This window comes from Osmerus eperlanus, chromosome 8, assembly GCF_963692335.1.
Source record: "Osmerus eperlanus chromosome 8, fOsmEpe2.1, whole genome shotgun sequence".
Lineage (NCBI taxonomy): Eukaryota > Metazoa > Chordata > Actinopteri > Osmeriformes > Osmeridae > Osmerus > Osmerus eperlanus.
Window position 1 is genome coordinate 4,118,564 of NC_085025.1, and position 23,695 is coordinate 4,142,258.

Here is a 23,695-nt window from a genome sequence, read left to right on the forward strand (position 1 = left end):
AGGAGAAGAGGTAGCATCTTTGTAGCAGACTCAGTGACATGCCTTGCTTCTCTGTGGTCCGCCACTAAAACCCATCTGAATCAACACGCCCGCGTCAGGACTGCTACTGGAGAGGAGTGAGTACTGTTATTCTTCCTCCCTCCTTATTCTAACCACGCATGCATAACCATGAGGGCTGACAACACAGAGAGGTGGGAGAGGTGAGGGGGAGAGAGAAAGAGAGAGTGAGGTAGAGAGTGAGAGGGAATGAAAGGGAAAGAGAGAGGAGGAGAGGAGAGGAGGGAGGGGGAGATAGAGAGTTGGAGAGAGATGGGGAGAGAGAGTGCGAGAGAGAGCAAGAGAGAGAGAGATAAATTGGGGAGAAAGATTGAGCAAAAGAGCGGGAGAGAGCAAGTGAAAGAGAGAGAGAGAGGTGGCAAAGGTGATACAGTTAATGAGAGGTGTTTCCCCCCCATCATAATGAATGAGACGGTACTGTACCTAACGTGATTGGAATGCAGAATCAGTCGAGTCAACTCAACACCACCGCGTCATGCTCATGAATCCTTGCAGTCAACACCCAAGGAACCAACTGGTCCAAACACATGACACATGACTGTGGTTCCGGAGCCTGCGAGGGAAGATAAGAAGAATGTTAAACGCCATTGAAAGTTGGGAATCAGGTGGCTGAGCGGTGAGGGAATCGGGCTAGTAATCTGAAGGTTGCCAGTTCGATTCCCGGCCGTGCAAAATGACGTCGTGTCTTTGGGCAAGGTAAGGCAAGGCACTTCACCTTACTTGCCTCGGGGAGAATGTCCCTGTACTTACTGTAACTCGCTCTGGATAAGAGCGTCTGCTAAATGACTAAATGAAAGTAGCTAAAACTCACAGTAGCATGTAGCTCCCTTGGCCACAGCAGGGAGCGCACAGCGCAGTGACAGAGTGGTGGACGGGTCAGAGATATCCAGGGATTTGTGTCCTGGAGACCAAATGGCTTCCCTCGGGCATGGGTACTAATCTCAAGTGGTCTCTCATTGATTAGGAACGGTTACAACATGGCGGTAAGATTTCTCATGGAAACACATTAGTTTTGCAAGGACACACGTACAAACACATCTATGGCAACACACACAAACAAACACACCAACTCATACACACACAGACACCCACACAATCATTAATACACACATTGGTCCATCCATCTCTGTTTTGCATAAAACCAATAACCTGCTGGTGTGAAACCCTGTGATGTTAATGCTAGGAATAACCAGCAGCAGCCCAAACTTTTAATTTCCCTCCGATCACAGGATTCAATGGGACCATGAATAAAAAATTATGACAATCAATAGATGTAATGTTGCAGAATTATTGTGCAAATAAGATGAGTTGTCTCGTCTTTACGTTCAATTGAACACAATTACTGCTGGGAGTCTGGCTGCTTGGGATTCAGCTGTGATGGATCACGTCTCTCAGCTGGCTAAGCCGCCCTCTGGGTGTGCGCACACAGACATGGCACCTCTGAAGAGCATCGTGGGTAATGACGGGATGGGGCCCGTACGGCCTCGGCGCGTGTCTTCCTCTCCCTCCAGGGGACGGCGAGAAGACTGGAGCACACGAAGGAGAGGACTGAAGATAGGAGGGAGGGAGGCTGTTTTGGTCTGAGCACCAGGCCCCTGACCCTCCACACGCACCACAGCAGACACGGGCTGAGCACCAGGCCCCTGACCCTCCACACGCACCACAGCAGACACGGGCTGAGCACCAGGCCCCTGACCCTCCACACGCACCACAGCAGACACGGGCTGAGCACCAGGCCCCTGACCCTCCACACGCACCACAGCAGACACGGGCTGAGCACCAGGCCCCTGACCCTCCACACGCACCACAGCAGACACGGGCTGAGCACCAGGCCCCTGACCCTCCACACGTACCACAGCAGACACAGGCTGAGCACCAGGCCCCTGACCCTCCACACGCACCACAGCAGACACAGGCTGAGCACCAGGCCCCTGACCCTCCACACGCACCACAGCAGACACGGGCTGAGCACCAGGCCCCTGACCCTCCACACGTACCACAGCAGACACGGGCTGAGCACCAGGCCCCTGACCCTCCACACGCACCACAGCAGACACGGGCTGAGCACCAGGCCCCTGACCCTCCACACGTACCACAGCAGACACAGGCTGAGCACCAGGCCCCTGACCCTCCACACGCACCACAGCAGACACGGGCTGATCACCAGGCCCCTGACCCTCCACACGCACCACAGCAGACACGGGCTGAGCACCAGGCCCCTGACCCTCCACACGCACCACAGCAGACACGGGCTGAGCACCAGGCCCCTGACCCTCCACACGCACCACAGCAGACACAGGCTGAGCACCAGGCCCCTGACCCTCCACACGCACCACAGCAGACACGGGCTGAGCACCAGGCCCCTGACCTTCCACACATGCAGGTAGCCGGTGTGGAGCTAGCCTGTCGGGGTGGTTTCTGGGAGAGGAGCGGACAGACAGCCAGCCAGACAGACAAAGTTCCCTCCCTCCTCCTGGCTGTTGATCGTTTGAGTCACCTTCACAGCTTCTCTGGGTCGGGGCAGAGGACCAGTGAAGGAGAAAGGCAGTGCAGAATCAGACTGTGAGTGATTACATTAATGAAAAAGAGAGGGGGATGCAGAGCTCAGAGGAGGAGGAGGACGGCTCTCCGGCAAATAACTCTAGAGGAGAGCCAAACCAATGTTTTCATCAGCTGAGGAATAAAGTAGCATGCCTTTGATAAGCAGAACAGGGATCACTGCCAAGACTCTCTCTCTCTCTCTCTCTCTCTCTCTCTCTCTCTCTCTCTCGCTCTCTCTCTCTCTCTCTCTCTCTCTCTCTGTTTCTCTCTCTCTGTGTCTCTGTCTCTCTCTGTCTTTCTCTGTCCCTCTCTATCTCTCTCTCTTTCTTCCTCTCTCTCTAGAAATGTCAGTTTATTGTTGCAAGGGAATACTGTATGGTAATGTTCTGATTCTGACCACTAACTGTCCTCTGCCGTCAGTCCACCAGACAGACTCCTAGATCCATGGGATCAAATTACATATTCAGCAATAACAGTAAAATATGGCGTCCTTAGTGATAAAATAAAGCTATATGGATGTGCTAGGTAAAAAAAAAGTTTTACAAATGTGGAGATCAAGTAGAGCACAGTCATTTGGAAAGTCAATTACAAAGAACTGAAGACTAGCTGTCTACTGTATGTGACCTTGCATGTTCTCCTTGCCCTCTTCTCTACTTCTCCTCAGGGTGTACTCCAGGCATAGCCCTCTTTAATGCTCACCTCGTGTTGTGACACAACAATGATGCCAAATACCAAAACAGGCTTGAATTATTGATAGGGAGAAGAGCAGGGGAAAGTTTCCCTCCAAATATGCATTCACTGCAGTCCGAAGAGAGAATCTCTCAAGTGCTAAGTAATGTCAACACAAACACCTGGAGAAAGCATTCCAAAAAGACGATCACCTGAGTAATTTGGCTGTGTCAGTCATAGACATTCACATTTACTGAGTTTTTATTTAATTTTACTTCCGACCAAAAGTGTAGTCAGCACTTCAACTTTTACCAGAGTCTTTTACGATCATATTTTAAGTATGAACATTAACCTTTTCATGTTCCTGTTAAATTTGCCTGAAAACGCCTAAACAGCATACCCAAAGTAAATTGGAAGCTGTTCTTGAACCATTTGGAGTACATGCATGTAAATGATCTCTTTTGAAAGCTGACACTCTGAAGTTATGTCCCCTGTTGTCAGGACCCCTGTCAGTCCTTCTAGTGTTGAGTAATAGAAGCTTGAACACAAGGAAAGTGAAAATTTCTATTTCCGCCTAGATTTTGTTTTGAAAACAGAGGCCTGAAGAGGCCTAGAGGTGGTAGGTATTATCTGGAAGACTAAATTGGACCACAGGTTGAAGCCTTACCCAATTCAAATCAAAAGTCAAACATAATACCACAATATATTCATATTTGACACATGTTTTTATAAGAGTACATCCAGGAATTTTCTAAAAGGGTCTTTTGGAGACTCCAAAATGACCCTTTGTAACCAAGGTCAAGGTCAAATAAAAAGGTATTATTTTTCATAATTGTTATCTCTGGCCCATCTCTGGTACTTAGAAATATCATATATAATAGCTAAATCCCTAATTAGTAATACTGAAACACAAAAACTGAAGCATGAACACATTGGAGTGCTTTATCTGATTCCAAGGATTGGCGCACAAAGAACACTGATTCTGTCAACCATATTGCGCAATCGACTGTTATTTTGAAGGCTCCACAGACGCATACAAATGAGGTATTGGCATTTTCAGCTAGCTGTCAGCTACAAGGCTAACGAGCTAATTTCAGAGCCAGTCGAAGCCAGTTCGAGAAATTTGTTTAGAACGAGTGTGGGGGGGGGGGGCGGGGGGGGGCAGGACGCACAGACCTAGTTGGCTTTAGAGGGCTGTCAACGGGGCATGGAAGCTCCTATTGGGTCGAACAAGGTGTCAATCAAAAGGGGAGGGTTCAACGGACATTTTGAGACCTTCATTTTGTAAATACTCCGTTGATAAATCGGAGAAAATAACACTTTTATGTGAACAAGTTGTTTCTTCCTTCGGCTAACTTGCATAATGAAACAAAGGATAATGGCTATTCATGAACGTAAAACATTGTATTTGGACGAATTACTTTACATGGTTAGATACTTTGAACCCTTGGGACTTACGCAGATCAAGTTTTGATGGCATGATTTGCACACCTGGACCTATTTGAACAACTTAGGGTGAGTACAACTTTTTTCTTTGGCATTGTTGAAGGAATGTTCACCGGAAAAAGACGTTGACTTTGCTTGCTATTGCGACTTGATCTTGAATTGGTTTATTTCAATGGAAGCACAAGAATCGTAGCTTTCCAACGATGTATAACATGTGTAGCGTCTAAAAAATATATTTTTTAGAATTTAGTGCGTCGTAACTGAGGAAGGGGGAGGCAGCATTTTTGTCTCGCGGGCGAAACAGGAGCGTAAACAGGTTAATATTAATACTTAATTTAAAGACAAAGTATAATGATGACATAAATACATCAGGATATGGTGAATGTCCATTTTTGAGCCAGTGATGACCACAAGGATTGATTAGACTGGGTTTCACCTCAGTCTGAAGACCCTGGATGGAAACAAACTCTCCAGCCTCCTACCTTCACACCTTCTGCATTTCCCTTCATTTAAATGCACATCACCTCAACATGTTGTTTACACAAGAGCTTTGTTTAACAACATGAAAATTCCATGGACTCTAACACAGCTTATTTTCTTTGACAAAAGCTGTTACTTCAGGCTCCCAAAAGGCCTACTCTCATTTAAATGCTGCGAGTGTGATGCGTGCGTGTGATGTGTGTGTGATGTGTGTGTGTGTCACTGCCAGTCCTGTCACCTCTGCTGGGGCCTGTGAGCATCCAGGGGATTGTGCTTGTCACTTCACCAGTGTTGGAGAAGCATTTATTTGGGTGATGCACTCCAAGGTTTGCTGTGTGTGTGCCAATTTATCTCAAGGACTGACCCTTTCAGATTGCATTGGGCTCCATCTCTGGACATTTCAGGATTCAGACAGGCGGGAACAAACAACAAAAACTCCTCTGTTTTCTCCTCTCTACTAATGACCAGAGGAGTGCTCTGTGTAGGGCAACCATACCAACACCAGTCCAACAGGAGCCGGACTCCAGCAGATGGCTTTATTGATTTCATCAGATTCTTCCTGTAGAATATGGGGGTGAATTTTAAGTATCCGCTGGAACAAAACCTCCAAAAATCCTTTCCTTGCCTGAGAACAAAAAAAAAAGGAGAAAAGAAAAGCCATCAAAAACAATTCGGGAGCTCAAAGGATCTCAAACCATCTGGATTGGAGACCGTGTGAGCGGTAAATAGAGAACAGACAAGACAAACCCCCCTTAAATCTCTTCTCAGCTTCCCATCCACTACTCAAAATTCTCCTCACACTACTGTATCGACCTGGGCCTCCTCAACCTGGCCTAGAACCCCCACCCCAGTACCCCCACCTTCCATGCAGTGGAAAAGTGCTTCCTCTGTCATCTGAAACACCAAGCAATGTCTCATCACTGGCCTTTTGATCATCCGAAGTACTTTGATGTTTTTTGGGCCAACCGCGGTGTCTTAATGTTGGAGGTGAAGGTTGAAGATCATGGGGGGTGCAGAGGACGTGATGCCCGTGGACGAGAGTTCAAGGGCAACTGATGGGCAGTGAATTAACAATAGATCTCTTCCTCCTGCTATCACATTATTTCTTTCTTTCTCTCTTTCTCTATCTCAAACACACACACACACACACACACACACACACACACTCTCTCTCACACACACAAACACACATTCTTGTCTTTTTCCAATTTGAGCAACTTGATTTCTCGCTTTCTCTCCTTCCCTCCAGCTACCTTGTTCTCTGCCTCCCTCCAGGGGCACCGGCCCCCCGCTAAGGGGCAGCAGAGTGCACACAGTCCACTGAGTGCCCCTGGCAGCCCCACATTGCACCTCCACAAGAGTGTGAAATATAATTGGACACCTGCACCCTAGGAGCACCAAAAATAGCTCTCTGTGTTTACGCCACTGCACAGGAAGTGAGAGAGAGAGAGCAAGGCAGTGCCCGAATCATCATCACCCTGTGTTAGGCTGGGGAACGTCTCTTATTTCCCCTCTGATTGCCCATCCTTGCATGACAATGTGATACAAATCCAGCTTAAGCTCACAATACGAAAATGGAATTTTCAAGTGCTTTTTGGTGTCTCTGTAAATCGCCCAAGGCACGCTAATGTCTACACAAATCTCTCACACCAGGCTAGTCTGTCCAAATGTGATTTAGTGTGGCACTTTCTGAAGGAATTCCAGCTAGTACAATAATACAGATTATTCCCTCACAATGGGGACTAGATAGTGAATGAATGGGTGAGCTATTTAAGACACAGGCCTTGTTCAAATCCAACCTTCCTTTTCATTGAGGCAATCAGTTGCTTCGGATAATACCCTGCAGGACTGATCCAGAAAAAAGTGACTGAGCTTTTGTACAGTTCTAAGCATAGAAAAGTTTTTCTACCACCTCTTGAAGTGATACAGCAAACTTCAATGATCGAGCCATCAATAAACCTGTGTAGGAACAGATGAGGCTTCTTCAGGGCCCGGTCTCAGTGTGTGTTCTTAGTGATGGAGTGAATCATGAGACAGTTCTCTCTGTCTGTTCACATGAGTCAGTATATACAGGCGTTTCTGATCGATGGGTCTTGCAGGCAGCCAGGGGGCACAGTCATCTAGATCTATATCTCCACCTCTCCCCCCTAGGAAAGACAAGCACAATGGACCTCAATACACAATTAAAAATTCACACTTGGCTGTCTTTTGCAGACAGCCAATAGGAGGGAATGGATGGCAGAAAACTTAGAGGCCACTGAAAGGTTAGTGGATCTGATACTGGAACATGAAGTATGGAGTACTGATGGAGGATTACGTGAACTGGTTAGAACTGTGGGTCAACTGATTAACTGGCATGAGCCAAATTGATCTGATTGGAGTACTCAGAATAGTAGCGTTAGCATTGCTTATTTAACAATAATGATTTCTTTAAATTTGCATCTCTACTGTAAAATCCTGGAATCATTTTAGGGCAATCGATGTCCTACTTCCAAACCAAAGACTTTGAGTGTCAGGGCAAAGTTTCCACTGATGTGATCAATGTTGATGTAGGAAATCTGACCTTGTGCATTTGAATCAATGCCTCATCCAGTTTTCTGGAGAGGCTCCATTGGACAGTAGATCGGTATCTAAGGGTGAGGTGACACATCTAGCATTGGTTCGTCGGTGACGCGAGCATTGACATCCTGTGAAGTATGAAGTGCCACACCACTATCCCACAACACAACAACAGGAGAGTCTCGCACTGCGGAGGTGAAGAATCTCCGAGAACAGGAGTTTTGACTTGTGAATACAGGAAGCAAGCTTGTCTCACCACCAGTAATGGCTAATAGCCCAAGAGGATTTAAAGACTATTATAAAATCACAAAGATTGGGCATCCTCTAAAAGGATATCTGTAGACTAGCAGTGGTCCTCAAGGCCCACTGTCCTGTATGTTTTAGATGCTTCCCTGCTCCAAAACACCTGATTCATACGAATGGTCGTTATCAGGCTTCTGCAGAGATAGATAACGATTAATAACCATTAATTTGAATCAGGTGATCAAAACATACAGGGCAGTGGGTCCCGAGGACCAAGGTTGAAGACCACTGGACAAGAGGATCAAAATGGTGGTCAGTTTGATGGTCACATTCCAGTGACCATACAGTGTTGATTCTAAACATACAATCCAACTGTCAAACATCCATCCCAGGTGAAAAGAATCCCCCTCGTCTGTTACCGTCTGAGGGAGGAGCTCTGGAGATCTGTGTTGTAGCTGTGTGGGACTGAACAAGCAACGCCTTGCCGAGCAGAACCAAGGATAAGCTGAATTTGTCAGAGACCTGACACAGGGACATTTTCTAACAGTGACAATGAATCTCACCCGCCCAGAGAAATAATATACCAATACAGACAAACTAAGATGTTTTAGTTTGAGGGGCTTCCCCTTAGGCCTTCCATCGGACTTTAAATCCATTTGGATGCTAATACTATTCTGAAGGGGAGTCTACTGTCAATCTCCCTGGCTGTGTTTATCTGGTTTCAACTGCCATCTTTGATGCAGGGGAATATATAGACATCTGCTCTGGTGAATCTATCTGGAAACTTTGAAAAGTTGAAGGAGCCAGTGCTATGATAACTGTGAAGAATTTAGAAGCTTTCCTGATCGTCTTCAAAGAGAAAGACATCCTTTGATTGCGGCGTTGTCTACAAAGGACACTTGTGTGACACTGACAACAATTGGAGGAGAGCCGTGCGATTGTCTAAGAGGAGAATAAGAGGGAAATTACCCACTGGTTACTCAGTTAAGACATCATCTGTTATGATGGCGCCATGTGGCCACAAAAACAAACAACTCCAAACAAGGCAGATGGGACTCAACCCAGTGGTCTAAAGACTACATCAATACTTTTAATACAGAACCAGATATGTAGTATGGCACATTACGGAATGGCATCTCCACTGCTTCACGCTTTCTGGGCCTTTATAGGCTGGAAATGAGGAAAGAGAGGTGGTGTTTTACATGACGGAAGTGCACTTGAGAATTCTTAGACACCATCCCTTCATAAAGCCACAGGAGATTAGTGGCACCTTATTTTGAACTGGCACTTGTTTATGACAGTCAGGGCCAGCTGAACACTTTACTGTGTTCCCCAATGCAGTTCTGTGGCTGTTTTTGTTCTGTTTTTTCAGGACTTGCTGTTATGATGGAAGTGAGATATTTTTAACTGTCTGACTCAAACTCTCTCTGCTATCTTGTATAACACGTTTACAGTTTATACTTACACCCAAGAAGATAGGACTGCACTCTTGACTGCAACCTAAACCAGGTGTGAAAATCCCAGTCAGGATGTGGGCCTTGACACTGTTATCTCAGATTAAAGTGATACGTTAGCTTAGAAAGTGAACAAAAATTCACCCCCACCACCACCAGATAATCGCGAGAGTTGAGAAGAGCGAGGATGAGGTGTGGGGGTGGATCCTCGTGACACGTAATCAGGACCCAGTAACGAGAAGGTCATCTGTACTAATGCAAAACCCAGCGAAAGCCGTCAACGTGGATTGACGATCTAAAGGTCTTCCGTGTCGTCACGCCCCCTCTGGATGTGGCGAGTCAGCGACAGTCCCTCCCTCTGATCTGCACGCAGCCTGATCCACAGGGCCGGTCATTCCTATAGGCGACATAGGCAGCCGCCTAGGGCGGCATGAAAGGGGTGTAGCATTTTCCCAAGTGCATCCATTAATTAACCCTCCCGCCCTACCAGCATAGGGCGCCAACCACACCACGTCATATGTCCTTGTTGTGGTTGGGGGGGGGTGCTGGGGGGGGGGTGCTGTTGATAAATCTTGCCTAGGGCGCCAAATGTGCTAGGACCGGTACTGCTGATCCTGGACCAGTAAACCCTACCCGAAACCAAACCACCACCCGCCCAGAGGCTAATGATCATAACGCGACCGTGGACAAGCGTTGAGTTCCAGAACCTTCCTACACGCTGTCATCTGCCGCTGATCTGATCTTGCAACGTCCTTCCCTCGTTCTGTATCTATCACAGAGCACAGATGTCTCTTCTGGAGCCAATGGGCACCACTCTCTGATGAGAACCCCCCACGACGCAGCGCGGGCGCGCTGGCTCGCCTCCGAAGGGCTGAGGGATAAATAATTAAGCATTAAGTTTTGCGTCAACATTGCTGGGATGGCAGCACATGAGAAAGATTAATTTATCTCACATCTCGGAGCAGCACACACAAACACATACATACACACACACACACACGCATACACACACACACACACACACACACACACACACACACACACACATACACACACACACACACACACACAGGAAAGGGTGAGAGCCATGGGCTGAGTAGGGGAGCTCAGATGGAGAGTCACTGCTGATTATAATGGAGGAATGAATCATTGAGAAGTTACTTAGAGTCTGTTAGGGAACTAACTGTTTGGGATGGACAAGAAGCTGACAAAGATATAATTCATGCTTCCTGAGAGCTGGTGCGACTGCTTGAACCAAAGTTTTAGTAAACAAAGACACAACTGTAATTTTTTTTGTTTTGAAAATCTGCTTTAACACAACTTTATGACTCGTTTTCTAAGTAAAAACTAGGTAAACACAATTGAAATAAACTAAAAAAAGATGGATGAGTTACATCTCAGTAGAAATCTGAAGGCTCAACAGCAGGGCGTTTTCAGTGCCATGCCTTTAGTTTTAATGGATATCAAAAGAGATGTTGACATGTTTAGCCTCATCCATAATCTACTTAAATAATTCTCAGCGGAACGCAAATCAGTTTAAACGCAACTGTTGTGACGTTGCCTGTTGATAGGAAATTTAAATTGCCCTTCATAATTTGCCAATACTGAGGGAGAGCTTGAGACATGTCTGGGGCTCATCTGAATGACTCTGACAGACAGCTGGCATGGCTGAATAGCTTTGGTTTGACTGACGTGGCCAGCTGACTTCTGAGGGACATTAGCTCCCCATTAGCATTCCCTGACATTTTCCTGTCCGCCCAGGAAGCACCAGTACCCATGTAAACAAAGCGCTGTCGCAGTGCATGGCAAGGAGAGAGGGGAATATAATGTAATGTAAAATGGCATTGTTCACCGGATGAGATACCAGGTGTGCATTCTAATGGGATCTGCTTGGCAATCTCAGTCTGGCTGAAACAGAGAAGGGAGACGATAAGAGACCGGACAGATGAGTTGCAGGGGAAGGTAATTGAAAGTGCTTAGGATTTTAAAGGGCAAATGCTACCAAGGGTTATCAGCAGCAGAAACAATCTGAATTTTTTATGGGTGTAACTTATCATCCCGACAAAAAAGGAGGTTCGTCATGCTTTATGGAGGACATGTCGGATAAAACAAGATCATAAAGGTAGCAGCCAAACTTTAGAGTTCCTTTAAAACACTGTGTAAAAAAAGCTTTTCCTTTTTTGTTGCCCTTTTGCTCACTGCAACCACCTTACATACACCCTTGAATAAATGTGCACCTGGTCCCAGTGTCCATACAAATAAATGTGTATAAATGAGGCAATACCAACGATATGTGACACAGGGAATGAATGCATCCCAGGATGAAATGCAATCCCAAGTTCTTTCCCCTACGGTCTGACTCCTCGGTATTGACTGAAAGGAAAGGATGAGGTAGGTGTTGGCAGTGTGGTGACAGACACACTTCACTTTGCCTTCAAATCTGTTTTGGGGAAACTGGCATGTTTCCGTTTTCACCTGTCTGACCTCGGCAGACGAGCCAATCACAGGAGCGACTGAGGGGGCTCCTTTAAAATAAACAAGATTATGAATTATTGAAAATTATCATGTTTTATTTGAATCCTGAAGGAGGCTGCCCAAATGAAGACATATGCCTCCTCCAACCACACACACTCACACACACACACACACACACCAACACACACAAACTCTCCCTCGACCACAGGGTGGCCTCAGGGTGCCCCTAAGGCAGCATGGCCAGATGAGAAACGTCTGCATCTCATAAAACAATAAAGCACCCTCCCACTGTTCCCATGGATACCACACAACAAAAACAACAACAACACCAGGCCTCTTTCTCCCTGGACAACCTGTCCTCATGTCAGGAGCTTCGTCCTATGGGAAGATCACTGGATGGAAAGATCAGCTGCCCTCCCAAAAAGCAACATCGTCTCAAAAGGCCCAGAGTCGTCTAAGTAAACTAACTGACAGATCAGCCCTGTAGTGGCAGGCTGCTTTGCAGAGCAAAGTGCTTCCCTGCATTAGCTATTAATTGGCTTTCCAACAAACACAAGCTGCTGGTGGATGGGAACAGAATGCGAAATGAAGGTTTTGCGGTAGTTACTTCTGAAGCCTTCTATGCATAGGGATACTATCTGGTTATCATCCAGACTCCATTTCCCAAGAACACACATTGTTGTTCCTCCATCTTGTCCTTTTTCTGGTCACATCACTCACCGCGCCCCATCTCCAAAGCCCAGAGTTTTCCAAGCTTGTCTGCTGCACTTAGCGACAGCTTCAAAATGAGGGGCCTCGCTGAGAGAAGAACAATTTGCACGACACAAAAGCTTTTGTTTCTAGTCCTTTGAGGTGAGGACAGGGGATCACTGAGGAATAAAATAGGCCTCCGAGAAGCGCAGGAAACAAGGTGTCAGGAACAAAACTGTGTCACACAGACGAGAGGGCTTGGGGGAACTAACAACAGAGCGCTCTGCGTTTATACAGGTAATTATGCAGAGATTCAAAAAGACGAGAAGATGTTTCACACACCTGTTGTATGACGCCTAGAATGACCTTCCACCCCCAGAATGGATTTGAAACAGAAAAAAACGTAAAATATCATTTTTCTTTATTTTATCATTAGTTGCAGGTATGGCACAAAAAATGGGTGATAAATCCAAAGAAATACAGTGAATAAGGAAGAAGCCTAATTATATATAAATATATTATATATAAATAGAGCAGAATTCAGAGAAGACAGATCATTATTACAGGGTATTGGCACAGTACAAGATATATGAAACAGTACAGTTACACAGCTCTCATAACAACCCTTACATTACAGTACAGCATCAAATCAACCTTACACAGGCATATCTCAGTGTCAATTTTCTCAATGGGGGTACATCCTCAGTGGTCTAGAGTGGATTCCTCTCCTGGTCTCCATCCTGCCTCCTGTGCTAGTGAACTCAGTAGGCGAGGAGAGGAAGCGACTGCAAGCTCTTGAGATGCGTCCGGGAACAAAGGGTGTGAGAGATTGTGATGCTGCGAGATAGCTTGAGTTCTCAGACATAATGACATGGTGATGTCACTGGGGACTGCCTACTGATACTGAGAGAACAGGGGGGGAAATGGCACAACGTGACAAAGCCCTTCACATGGAATATAAACCAGAACCCTTTTACCCAGAAAAAAAAGAAGCTCTAGTATATAACGTAATTTGTCTGTTCAGAGATACATTTGTTAGGGGGCTCTTTTGTAACCTATTCTAGACTACAGTAAGGTGTGAATCCCAACTGTACAATGTCAACCATTCCTCAGTAGTGAGGGTGTCGAAGTGTGACCGGTAGACCTCAGTGTTACTATAGGTGTCCTGGGATGGACTGGATCAATACAGCAGTTGCTAATTGTCCTGCTCTTGTATGTTTAGTATGTGATCTTTCTTAGCTCAGTCAGTTCTGTCATGTAGCTAATGACAAATGCTTAAAAAACGTCACCCCTCGCCGCCACCCCAAAAAGATGTAAAAATAGCAATTTTTCATTTACATTCAGTATGACTTGGCATCCATAAACACAAATAGCCAAACGCAGATAGCTGTAATAAAGGAACAATACAGTATCCTACGTGTACATTATACATAAACATTATACAAGGATGTCGTGATGCCCTGTAATGATTATCATTCTGCTCTGTTTGACCTCTGTGTTTTTTTACCCGACATGTACCTGTTTATCACACACCTATTGTACACTGAATATGCCCACACTTGTATACAACCAGGTCTGACTATCCCAGACTTACTGTACTGTTTTTACCCTACAACCTCTGGTCAACACCCACCCAAACCCCTCAACAGTACAAGCACACAGTTCTCTAGTCATGGGTCTACACTTTCCATTAGCGAAGGCCTCCATAGCTTTTCACTGGATTTCTTTGTATCATGACTTTAGATGGGAAACATGTAGAAACATCAATGCAAGAGCACAAAACCATATAATAAATGATTGATTATTTTTAATAATAATGTCTCTGTGGGGTCAATAAGCCTGACTTTGTAGGAGCCGGTCACATATATGTGCATATATATACTGCATGTTATATGTTGAGACCTTATATGTTGTGCTTCCTGTACTTCAACAAAAACATTGATCATAAACCTTTGAATAGAGCTTCTTTTACATTTACAAGTTATACAATTACCAAATTGGTTGACTTGGTATGCTTCCATCTGTTTTGATACTTCAGCAATGCAATGGAGACGACAAGAAGGAAAGTAAGTTAAAAGTCAGATCATTTCAACAGAAAAACTAAGAAACAAGACACAAGTTCCTCAAAACGTTTTTTTTTTTTTTTTTTTCATAACCAACAACGTACGGAATTTTTCATTTTCTTTTCTCTTTTTTACAATACTTTTTAAAAACCAGCTGGTTAAGGTTATGGATGGTCTCAGGTAGATCTTCCACAGTCAATCTTCACAGTTTGTGTAAAAGCAGAGAAACATTCTCGCTAGAGTAATAAAATATCATTATTATTATTATGATCGTTATTATTATCTTTTCTCTGGTATTGTTCGATATAAACGGTGGAGGAGAGGGGGGCGGGCGAGGTGGAGGAGAGGGGGACGGGCGAGGCGTACCAATCTCACTTAGAGCCTGCAGCCCCAGAGTTCTCCTCTCCTCCCTGTACAACACATTGTTTTCTTCACTTTCTGTTTTGTCCCCCCCACACACACACACACAAAAAAATCCGCCAAGCAGGGATGGAGACTCCGTAGAAGACTACATCTGATTGGCCAGTGTTTTTTGTCCTTGTGATCTCGAACTGTCAGAAGCAAAGTCCAGAGTCCTCTTGTTTGCAGTTCCTCACCATCTTGCTTCTGCGTCCTGCTCTCCGAGGTTGCCCTGACTGCTTGGTTTGTGATGACTGGACTTTCAAGGGGTCAGCGTCCACTAACTTGTCTGATTCCATGTCTGTTCACACATGCGCCGTGCAAACAAGCCCCACACACACACACGCGCACGCGCACACGCACACGCACACGCACACACACACACACACACACACACACACGACCAGGAGCCAGTTCTAAGTCTAACGTAACCTAATACCTCTCTGAGCAAGCATGCCTTCCCATCAGCACTTGGGGCAAAAGAAACATGTACAAAATAGCCCATCGGTGACAGAGCAAACATCAATAGTGATGTGTTTGATGTTAACATCCAGGCTCACAACTCGTTTTTTTGTAATGAAGGCACTTTGTTTCATGGCAGAAAGTGGCTTCTGTTCCCCTGCAGGTGATAGGGACAAGACCCAGAGATACCAGACTGTCTCACCTCCACCCACCACAAAACATCCCTCTCTCATCCACTCCTACCCCTCTCCTCTCTCCCAATCCATCACACCGCCTGACCTCTTCAACTCACGACTCCCTAATCCCTAATCCCCTCCAGCTAGACTTGAACCTCCACCTGCCTGTCAATCACCACCTCCCAGACCTCTACAGACTTTTAACTATCTCAGAGACTTTAGTCCAAACTCCTCCTTGCCCCTTCAGGACCCCTTCAGGAACTACTCTTGGAAACTCTCTCTCTCTCTTCCTCTGCCTCCTCTCCCTCCCTCCCTCCCTTCTTGACACTTCTCCCTCTAGTCTCCATCCTCCTCCTGGGTCTTCCTGTGTCTCTCCCCAGACCTCATCTGTTCTGCCTGCCGTCATCCCTCCAGTTCTCCACTTTGACTCGTGAGCACAGTGTTTAGAGATAGGTAGGCAGCTACCGGGCAAAGGAGGAGAATCATAGATAAACGAAATATTGTGTTTTTCTTGTTTTCTACAGTTCAGCACCGAGCCAAAACAAAAAGGATCAGAGTGTGGCGAGGGGTTGGGCAGAGGGGAAACTGGCATTCAGGTGCCAGGAAATAACCATGTGATCCAGAGATGGCGTGTGTTTGTATGGTGGGAAAGAGTTATTTTTTCTTCAGTCACAAATGTCTTATTTCCCAGACAAAGAAAATGTTAGAACTGGCAAAGTTGTCCTTGTGCTTTACAAATAGTCCTCCCTCAATACTTGTGAACAGCCACAAAGTACAGGCCTGTTCCTCACCAACACATGGCTCTGCTGGGTAACGCTCTCACTAGGGAGCGCTGTGGAGCATTTTCTGTAAAAGATGTCTCTTAAAAAACAAAAAACGATTCTTTATTACCTTTTGTGTCATTTTTTTCCTTTTTTTCTCAGTTTTATTAGTTTTCATTCCTCTGTGGTCCTCAATTTGGGGGCCCTCCGCTGCCTTTAGAATGCATGGATCTTTGGTGATTGGATGCCAAGGGTTCTAGCTCACAGACGTTGGTCTGGACTTCCTCCTCCTCCTCCTCCTCCTCCAACAACAGACAACGACGCGCTGCAGGGTCACCTTTGACCCCCCAGAAAGGTCATCACCAACGTGATGCTCAACGGCCATATATGGGCATACGTGGGTGGAGCCGCGGCGCTGAGATCTGGAGAAGGAGATGGAATAGAAGTATGTTAGTCTAAACATGTGTGTGTGTGTGTGAGAGAGAGACAAGGTAAATACTAGCCTGGTTCTACCAGATCCTTGTACATTTCATTTGTACAGAGAGTCTGCAATCGCTCCATTGACAATCGTTAACTTCCTTGAAGGCGGATACTCTGTTGAAGTTTAAAACTATTGGATCTGCCCAGAGACACTCTGGATCTGCCATAACCAATCGCTAGCGTTCGCCTTAGCCAACTCCTTCACCACTAACGGAGCTAGCCGGAAAATCAAACTTTTCCCAAACCCTGTGGGGAGGAGGGGCCACAACATCAGGGTTACCAAGAAAACTCAGCAAAGACTGTTCTTGCTACGGCTTTAACTTCTGGATATTCGGCAGTTGCCACAACGGACCGAATGGCGTTCCTCGCATCTTTCTCCGCCGCCATTACTGAACTACAACTCAAGCTAGTGAACGACATCAAGGTCATCGTTGTCAGCCACTCCCTCTGTTCGCTGATTGGACCGGCAAAAATGTGGCTGGAAAAAAACGACTAATATACCGAAAGCCCAGACCTAGTACAGTAGGAAAATGTAGCGGAAGTACGTAGGAGGGCAGAGCCAGGCTAAGTAAATACCACCTGTGGGCAGCTTCACGGCATTCTACTCTAACCTCCACAGTTGGCAAAACTGACCCCAGAAGAGAGACTGAGGGGTTACCTTTCGCAAACTGAACTGTTTCCATGGTCACACAGAGAATCATGTAAGATTCATTGTAGAAGACTGACATGCATAATTCATGACATGACATCTTGTTCTCCAGTGAGGTGACTTACCCCTTAACTACAAATGAAGAGATTAAAAAGCTCTGAATGATAACGAAGCCCAACTACCCAACCTGCAAGTGTAATGCACCACCAGAATGCTTCAACTTGTACACCACAAAATGTTTCTTTTCTTTTTTTATGAAAACATTTTGGAGATACAAATAATGACCAGTGTTTGCTGCTATTAACTGCATACAGCTATGTGGAAGCTAGGAAACTGGGATTGAACCTCTTTGTCAAGTGAAGCCAATTATCTGACGCTATGTGGTGTGGCTGGTGCACCAGATAAACAACTGCAGTATCACATGTCGAGAGGTCAGTCAGGAATATTTACAATGTAACATTTGAAGATTCAATAAAGACTTTTTTCTCCCCCTTCCTGTGTTTATCATTTCAAGCTCAGACTAACAAATATAATTTTATCCTGCAGGTTTACAATTTCGGAGCGCACAAAGGGGGGTAAGGAAAAGAAAGCCTAAATGACATGGCAACACGGATGGCTTCATCTCTGCAAAAGCGACCAAAAAGAGCCATTTCTGTCCGGCAGCTGCTCCATTTAGTCTGGGATTGAATCTCACATCCTGCTGGGAGGGAGAGAGCTCCGCCCCCCTACCTGTCGATATCATCTTGTCAATTGCGAGCCATTACCCGTTTTGTTTCTATTCCTGCCTTTGTTTGTTCCTCTGGCGCAATTACAGAGAAGCACTACACATTGTCTGGGCCGCTGACACCGGTTTCGCTGACACCGTCGCCTTGGCAACGCGCTTTCGATCCCCCCCCCCCCCCCCCCCCCCCTTCGCAGGCAGGAGAACCTCTGACCAGCTTACTGTACACCTCGGCCACAACCCCTCGCCGTTCCCTCAGAGGAAGGGAGGCCGGGGAAGGGGGGGGCTCCTCTACTGTAAAGGCCGTGATTGCGCTTCTCGTTTAGTACGCGTGCCCAGGCGTGGGAAGGCTGCCGCTAGTATCCTGCGTGCGTTTGGCGAGTGTGTGAGGGTGGACGCAAAAGCAGGGCGCACTACCAACAGAAATTGTGGGGCGGGTCAACCACCGATCCTGTGACATCATGCAGGATGGAAACGGGAAACGGAGAAGCAGAAGTAGTTACGGCGGGTGGGTTTTTGAAAATGCCGACGCTGCCACTGTTTCTGATGTCCTGTATGCACGTACACACGTACAGAAGTGTAAGGCCTTAAGGCGTGGCTGTTTGATGAACTCACTGGTTGGTGGGTTTCGACACTCTCCTTCTTCGAGGGTGACGTCATCGATGGCGATGTCTCCCTCGATGCCTGGGCCTCGAATCCCCTCAAGAACAACCTGGAGAGGAGGAAGGACAGGGGACAAGATAACATGTCTGTGAGCTGCTCCCTTAAATGGTCTCTGCTTAGCTTCGGTACTCCAACAATGTTTTTGTTTCTTTTCACCAGAGAGAGGACAGCATTCCAAACTCCTGTCTGCCACACAGTATCCTCCACTTTATCTCAAGGTCTATCTAGTGCTACATCAATATGAGTCCCCAGGAAACTAACACTCAATACCAGAGAGGCATCAGCAGTTGGGAGGAGAGGGGGAGAGTGCGCTCTCTGATCAAGAAACGAGAGCTCCCGGCGTTCGACTCACCTGGAAGGACGCAGTAGGATGGATGCTCACTTTGGCCTGCTTCCAGCGGTCACCTTGGTGACCGCTTAACGACCACACGGGGCCATCAGAGGCGGTTTGGCCCTTCTGCCTCAGGAAGGCGTTCAGGGTCCCTGTGGGGGAGGGGAACACAGAGAGAGACACACACAGAGAGGCGATCAGGGGGAAGTCTAGCACACAAGGAGAAGAGAGACCGGTAATCACTTCAAGGACCAACTGTGAATCCATCAATTTTGTTTCTGTTGATTGATCCTGGGATTCTTTCTCATTCTTTCCGTATCAGAGCTCACATCTACACTGTTCCTTCACACTGTGAGGTAGCTACGGATGCGTTCATGTGGAGAGCTGACGCATAAAAAAAGCTTCCAAGACTCTCACTTGTCAATATTGAATGCTTGATGGAGCACATTACTGGACTTGAAACAAACGCTACCAGTTAATGTCGAGGACCAACTGCCACTCGGGGAGTCAGTTTTAGAGTTTTATAACATTTCGAACTTAACATTCATATCATCCTCCACATTGCAAATTCATCTCCTCTTGTGCATGCTAGCAGAGCAGAGCAGTGTCAAAGGTTAAAAGTGGGTCATATGAATTGATACATTTATTAATTTGAGCTTCACCAAGTGATGATGAATTATTCCCTAACACGTATTAATAAAGTTTAATTAAAACTAATTGCTGATAAGTGACGAGAATTCCGCAGTAAAAAAATAAAAATATACCCCAACAACTTCACTTTGGTTCTCTCAATGATTTATAGTTAATGAGAAAGCATGTGAATCGGTTTTAACGCTGCTCCCCAGAACGTTGGCGTGGAGTTTTATTGCAAGGTGTTTCAATGTGTGCCTGCTGTTAAATGTCAGATATGAACAGGTCCGACGTGATGACTCCCCTTAGTGATGCCACTTGTTTGGTCTCTCTCCCTTTGATGTCACACCATCAGATGATGACACAGAGTGCAAGCCCTCCCCCCCCCCCCTCCCCAAACAGAACAACTTAAACAACAACGAACAAAGGTGAATTACTCTTGGTGTGCAGTGAGGGGCAGATGTCTGTTAGTAGCATGCCAGCGCCACGCCGACTCCCACGGCAAAGCCCCCCTGACTCTCAGCAGCCCTGCTGCTTAGAGGCCCAGGAGGGAATCACAGCCAGAGATGGAGAAGGAGAGGGAGAGAGGAAGGGAGAGAGGAGAGCGAGAGAGGGAGGGAGGGAGGGAGGGAGAGGGAGAGAGAGGGGAGAGGGAGGGAGAGAGAGAGAGAGAGAGAGAGAGAGAGAGAGAGAAGAGAGAGAGAGAGAGAGAGAGAGAGAGAGGGATGAGAGAGAGAGAAGAGAGAGAGAGAGAGAGAGAGAGAAGAGAGAGAGAGAGAGAGAGAGAGAGAGAGAGGGGAGAGAGAGGGAGATAGGGAGGGAGAGAGATAGGGAGGGAGAGAGGGAGAGAGAGGGAGATAGGGAGAGAGATAGGGAGGGAGAGAGGGAGAGAGAGGGAGATAGGGAGAGAGATAGGGAGGGAGAGAGAGGGAGATAGGGAGGGAGAGAGGGAGAGAGGGGGAGAGAGAGGAGAGAGAGGGAGAGAGAGGGAGAGAGATAGGGAGGGAGAGAGGGAGGGAGAGAGGGAGAGAGAGGGAGAGAGGGGAGAGAGAGGGAGAGAGGGGAGAGGGGAGAGAGATAGGGAGGGAGAGAGGGAGAGAGATAGGGAGGGAGAGAGGGAGATAGGGAGAGAGGGAGAGAGATAGGGAGGGAGAGAGGGAGAGAAAGAGGGAAAGAGGGACCACATTGCCTAGTGGTCCAGGAGACGGAGGAGGGACTGATATAGTGGGACTGCTTTGATGCATTCCAGGCGCAGCAAGGTGCCTCATTACAGCACAGGCCACGATGGAAGAACGTGTGTGTGTGTGTGAGTGTGTGTGTGTGTGTGTGTATGACACACAGAGAGAAAAAAGATAGACACAGTGAGAGAGTGAAGTGAGAGACAGAGAGAGAAGCCACGCATCCCTGTGTCGGTTTCCTCCTCAGCACCCGATCCCGACACGACAACAAAATCTGCAGGACGAGATGAGATGAGCTCTCTCCGTCGTTACAACCTGACCCTAGGCTTCATCTCCCGCTGGAGTGCGTCTCACACAGCGGAGGAATGTTCCAGAGCTGGCGGCCTGCCGCCGTCTTTGAACTCCCAGAACCGGGAGGCGGTTATGTCAGCGTTACCTCTCTGCTGTGTGCTCCACGGAGAGTTCTAGAAGAGATGCTGTCACCACTGCAAGTGCAAGATGCTGTCACCACTGCAAGTGCAGATGCACTTGTGAAAACAACTAAAAAAGGCTTTAACATCAGCATCTGCTTGAGAAAAAAATCTCCCTCTGACATGCAAAGAGGAAGCCCATATTGGAACTTACAATATTCAATTTCTCGGTGAATGAACCCTAAGGGGATAAACCGTTTAATCCGCTATATGAGTGGACACTTCCTATTCAGCGCAGGAAGAAGGGAGGATTGAGGGCTCCAGAAGCAACACAGCATCGGCCTTCTGAGCGCCTCCAATCTACCTAACCCCCTAAGAACCCAACATAACACAAATTCATCATTGTGTGTGTGTGGTGTGTGTGTGTGGTGTGTGTGTTTCCCTGTTGGTGTGCGCTCTGGGACTTAATCCTGTAAACAAACGTGACACTAGCACCGAAAGGCAAACTTTGAAGTGAGTCTCGGTAATTAGTTGTGACCTTGTGCCAGGTAGCCCCCGCTAGCTAAGTTGGACGTTCTCTCAGAGCCAGAGAGAGGTCGAAGCCTTCTTATTGAGCGGGTCCGTCCTTTAGCACCATAGAGACACACAACTTGGTGATGACTCACCTAACCTCAGCCCATCGCCCGCACCAGAAGACACTCGCAGTAACAACCGCAATACATCTGGTTGAATAGTCTGTCTCTGCCGCCGTCTGTGTGAGATCTCTCTACAGCTCTACAGCCATGGCTAAAAGTATTGGGAGCGACATACATTTTGTGTTTGCAAAGCATGCTGGTCCTTGGCATAAAATGACTGCTAACATAATGTCAGTAAGTCATATCATCAGCCCAGGGGAAAGTATGAACTAGATCTAGCCAGGTGAAATCACTATCATTCTGATTGGATTTTAAGAGCAGATTGACTGCAGTAAAAGAGGAGACTATTTGCATATATTGAAAACCCCAAAAAGCTTTAAAAAATATAAAATGTGCCTTATTGTGATTCCAGTATTCGATAGAAACATGTGAAAACATTTTCCTCAAATACTGAACTAGCAAACTTGCAAAACACAACATTTGTCGTTGCCATAACTTATGGCCACAACGGTATACTGTGGCAGCAAGGCTGGGTACTGAAAAACTCGAAAGATTTATGGAAATCCATGCCAACCTTTCCGTTTTGCTCGCAGGTTCTTCATTTTTGAAAGTGATGAAGGCTAATAACATGTAAACTGTGTCTTGTTTCATGTTCAATGGAAAGCAGTGAGTGGAAAATCGAGCTCAACAATGACTTGCTCCTGTTTTCCAAACATTCCAAACCAGCATTCCCAAACTGCAGCGCTACCCTTTCAGAGCCAGGCAGCTGGAATGCTAAGCAGAGCATCTTTCTGTTCTATCTGTTTCTCCAGCCCTTGACATTTAGCCCATTCATCATAACACGCCCCAGTCCTGGCATGGGCTGGGGCACTACCAAGGGGAGGGCTGGTAGAGGGGGGGGGGGGGGGCTGGGGGGGGGGTTGGCTGGTGATCAATCTGAGCAAATTGGAAATGTCACGGCCTACTCAACCTCAACAGGGGGACTGGAAGGTCTCTTGTGCCCCCAACTCCCCCTCCCTCCCTCCCCCTCTCCAGATGTTTGGTTCAACCCCCCACCTGGCCACTTCCACATGCCACCAGGGTGGGCTAAGCTAGCGTGGCTCTGCCCTGGCTAGCCTCTCCAGCTAGCGTGGCTCAGCCCTGGCTAGCCTCTCCAGCTAGCGTGGCTCTGCCCTGGCTAGCCTCTCCAGCTAGCGTGGCTCAGCCCTGGCTAGCCTCTCCAGCTAGCGTGGCTCAGCCCTGGCTAGCCTCTCCAGCTAGCGTGGCTCAGCCCTGGCTAGCCTCTCCAGCTAGCGTGGCTCTGCCCTGGCTAGCCTCTCCAGCTAGCGTGGCTCTGCCCTGGCTAGCCTCTCCAGCTAGCGTGGCTCTGCCCTGGCTAGCCTCTCCAGCTAGCGTGGCTCAGCCCTGGCTAGCCTCTCCATCTAGCGTGGCTCTGCCCTGGCTAGCCTCTCCAGCTAGCGTGGCTCAGCCCTGGCTAGCCTCTCCAGCTAGCGTGGCTCTGCCCTGGCTAGCCTTTCCAGCTA

The 23,695-nt window shown here is 47.1% G+C and overlaps 2 protein-coding genes and 1 long non-coding RNA gene across 3 annotated transcripts in view; all 3 read right to left on the bottom strand.

Moving 5' to 3' along the window:
• The window catches only part of LOC134025319 (solute carrier family 25 member 47-A-like), a 312,104-nt gene that overhangs the window by 22,226 nt on the left and 266,183 nt on the right, over positions 1–23,695 (bottom strand). The window lies entirely within an intron of this gene.
• LOC134024926 (uncharacterized) lies at positions 13,019–14,174 on the bottom strand. The gene is made up of 2 exons (XR_009930949.1): positions 14,144–14,174; positions 13,019–14,105 (listed from the first exon to the last, which is right to left on the bottom strand). It is a non-coding gene; the product is annotated as an uncharacterized LOC134024926 (long non-coding RNA).
• The window catches only part of LOC134025176 (MAM domain-containing glycosylphosphatidylinositol anchor protein 2-like), a 96,393-nt gene continuing 89,400 nt past the window's right edge, over positions 16,703–23,695 (bottom strand). The window contains exons 15-17 of the mRNA XM_062468072.1: positions 19,341–19,471; positions 18,941–19,037; positions 16,703–16,897 (exon numbers count right to left, since the gene is read on the bottom strand). Coding sequence (XP_062324056.1) covers positions 16,809–16,897; positions 18,941–19,037; positions 19,341–19,471 — 317 coding nt within the window. The 3' untranslated portion in view covers positions 16,703–16,808. The remainder of the gene's footprint in view (positions 16,898–18,940; positions 19,038–19,340; positions 19,472–23,695) is intronic.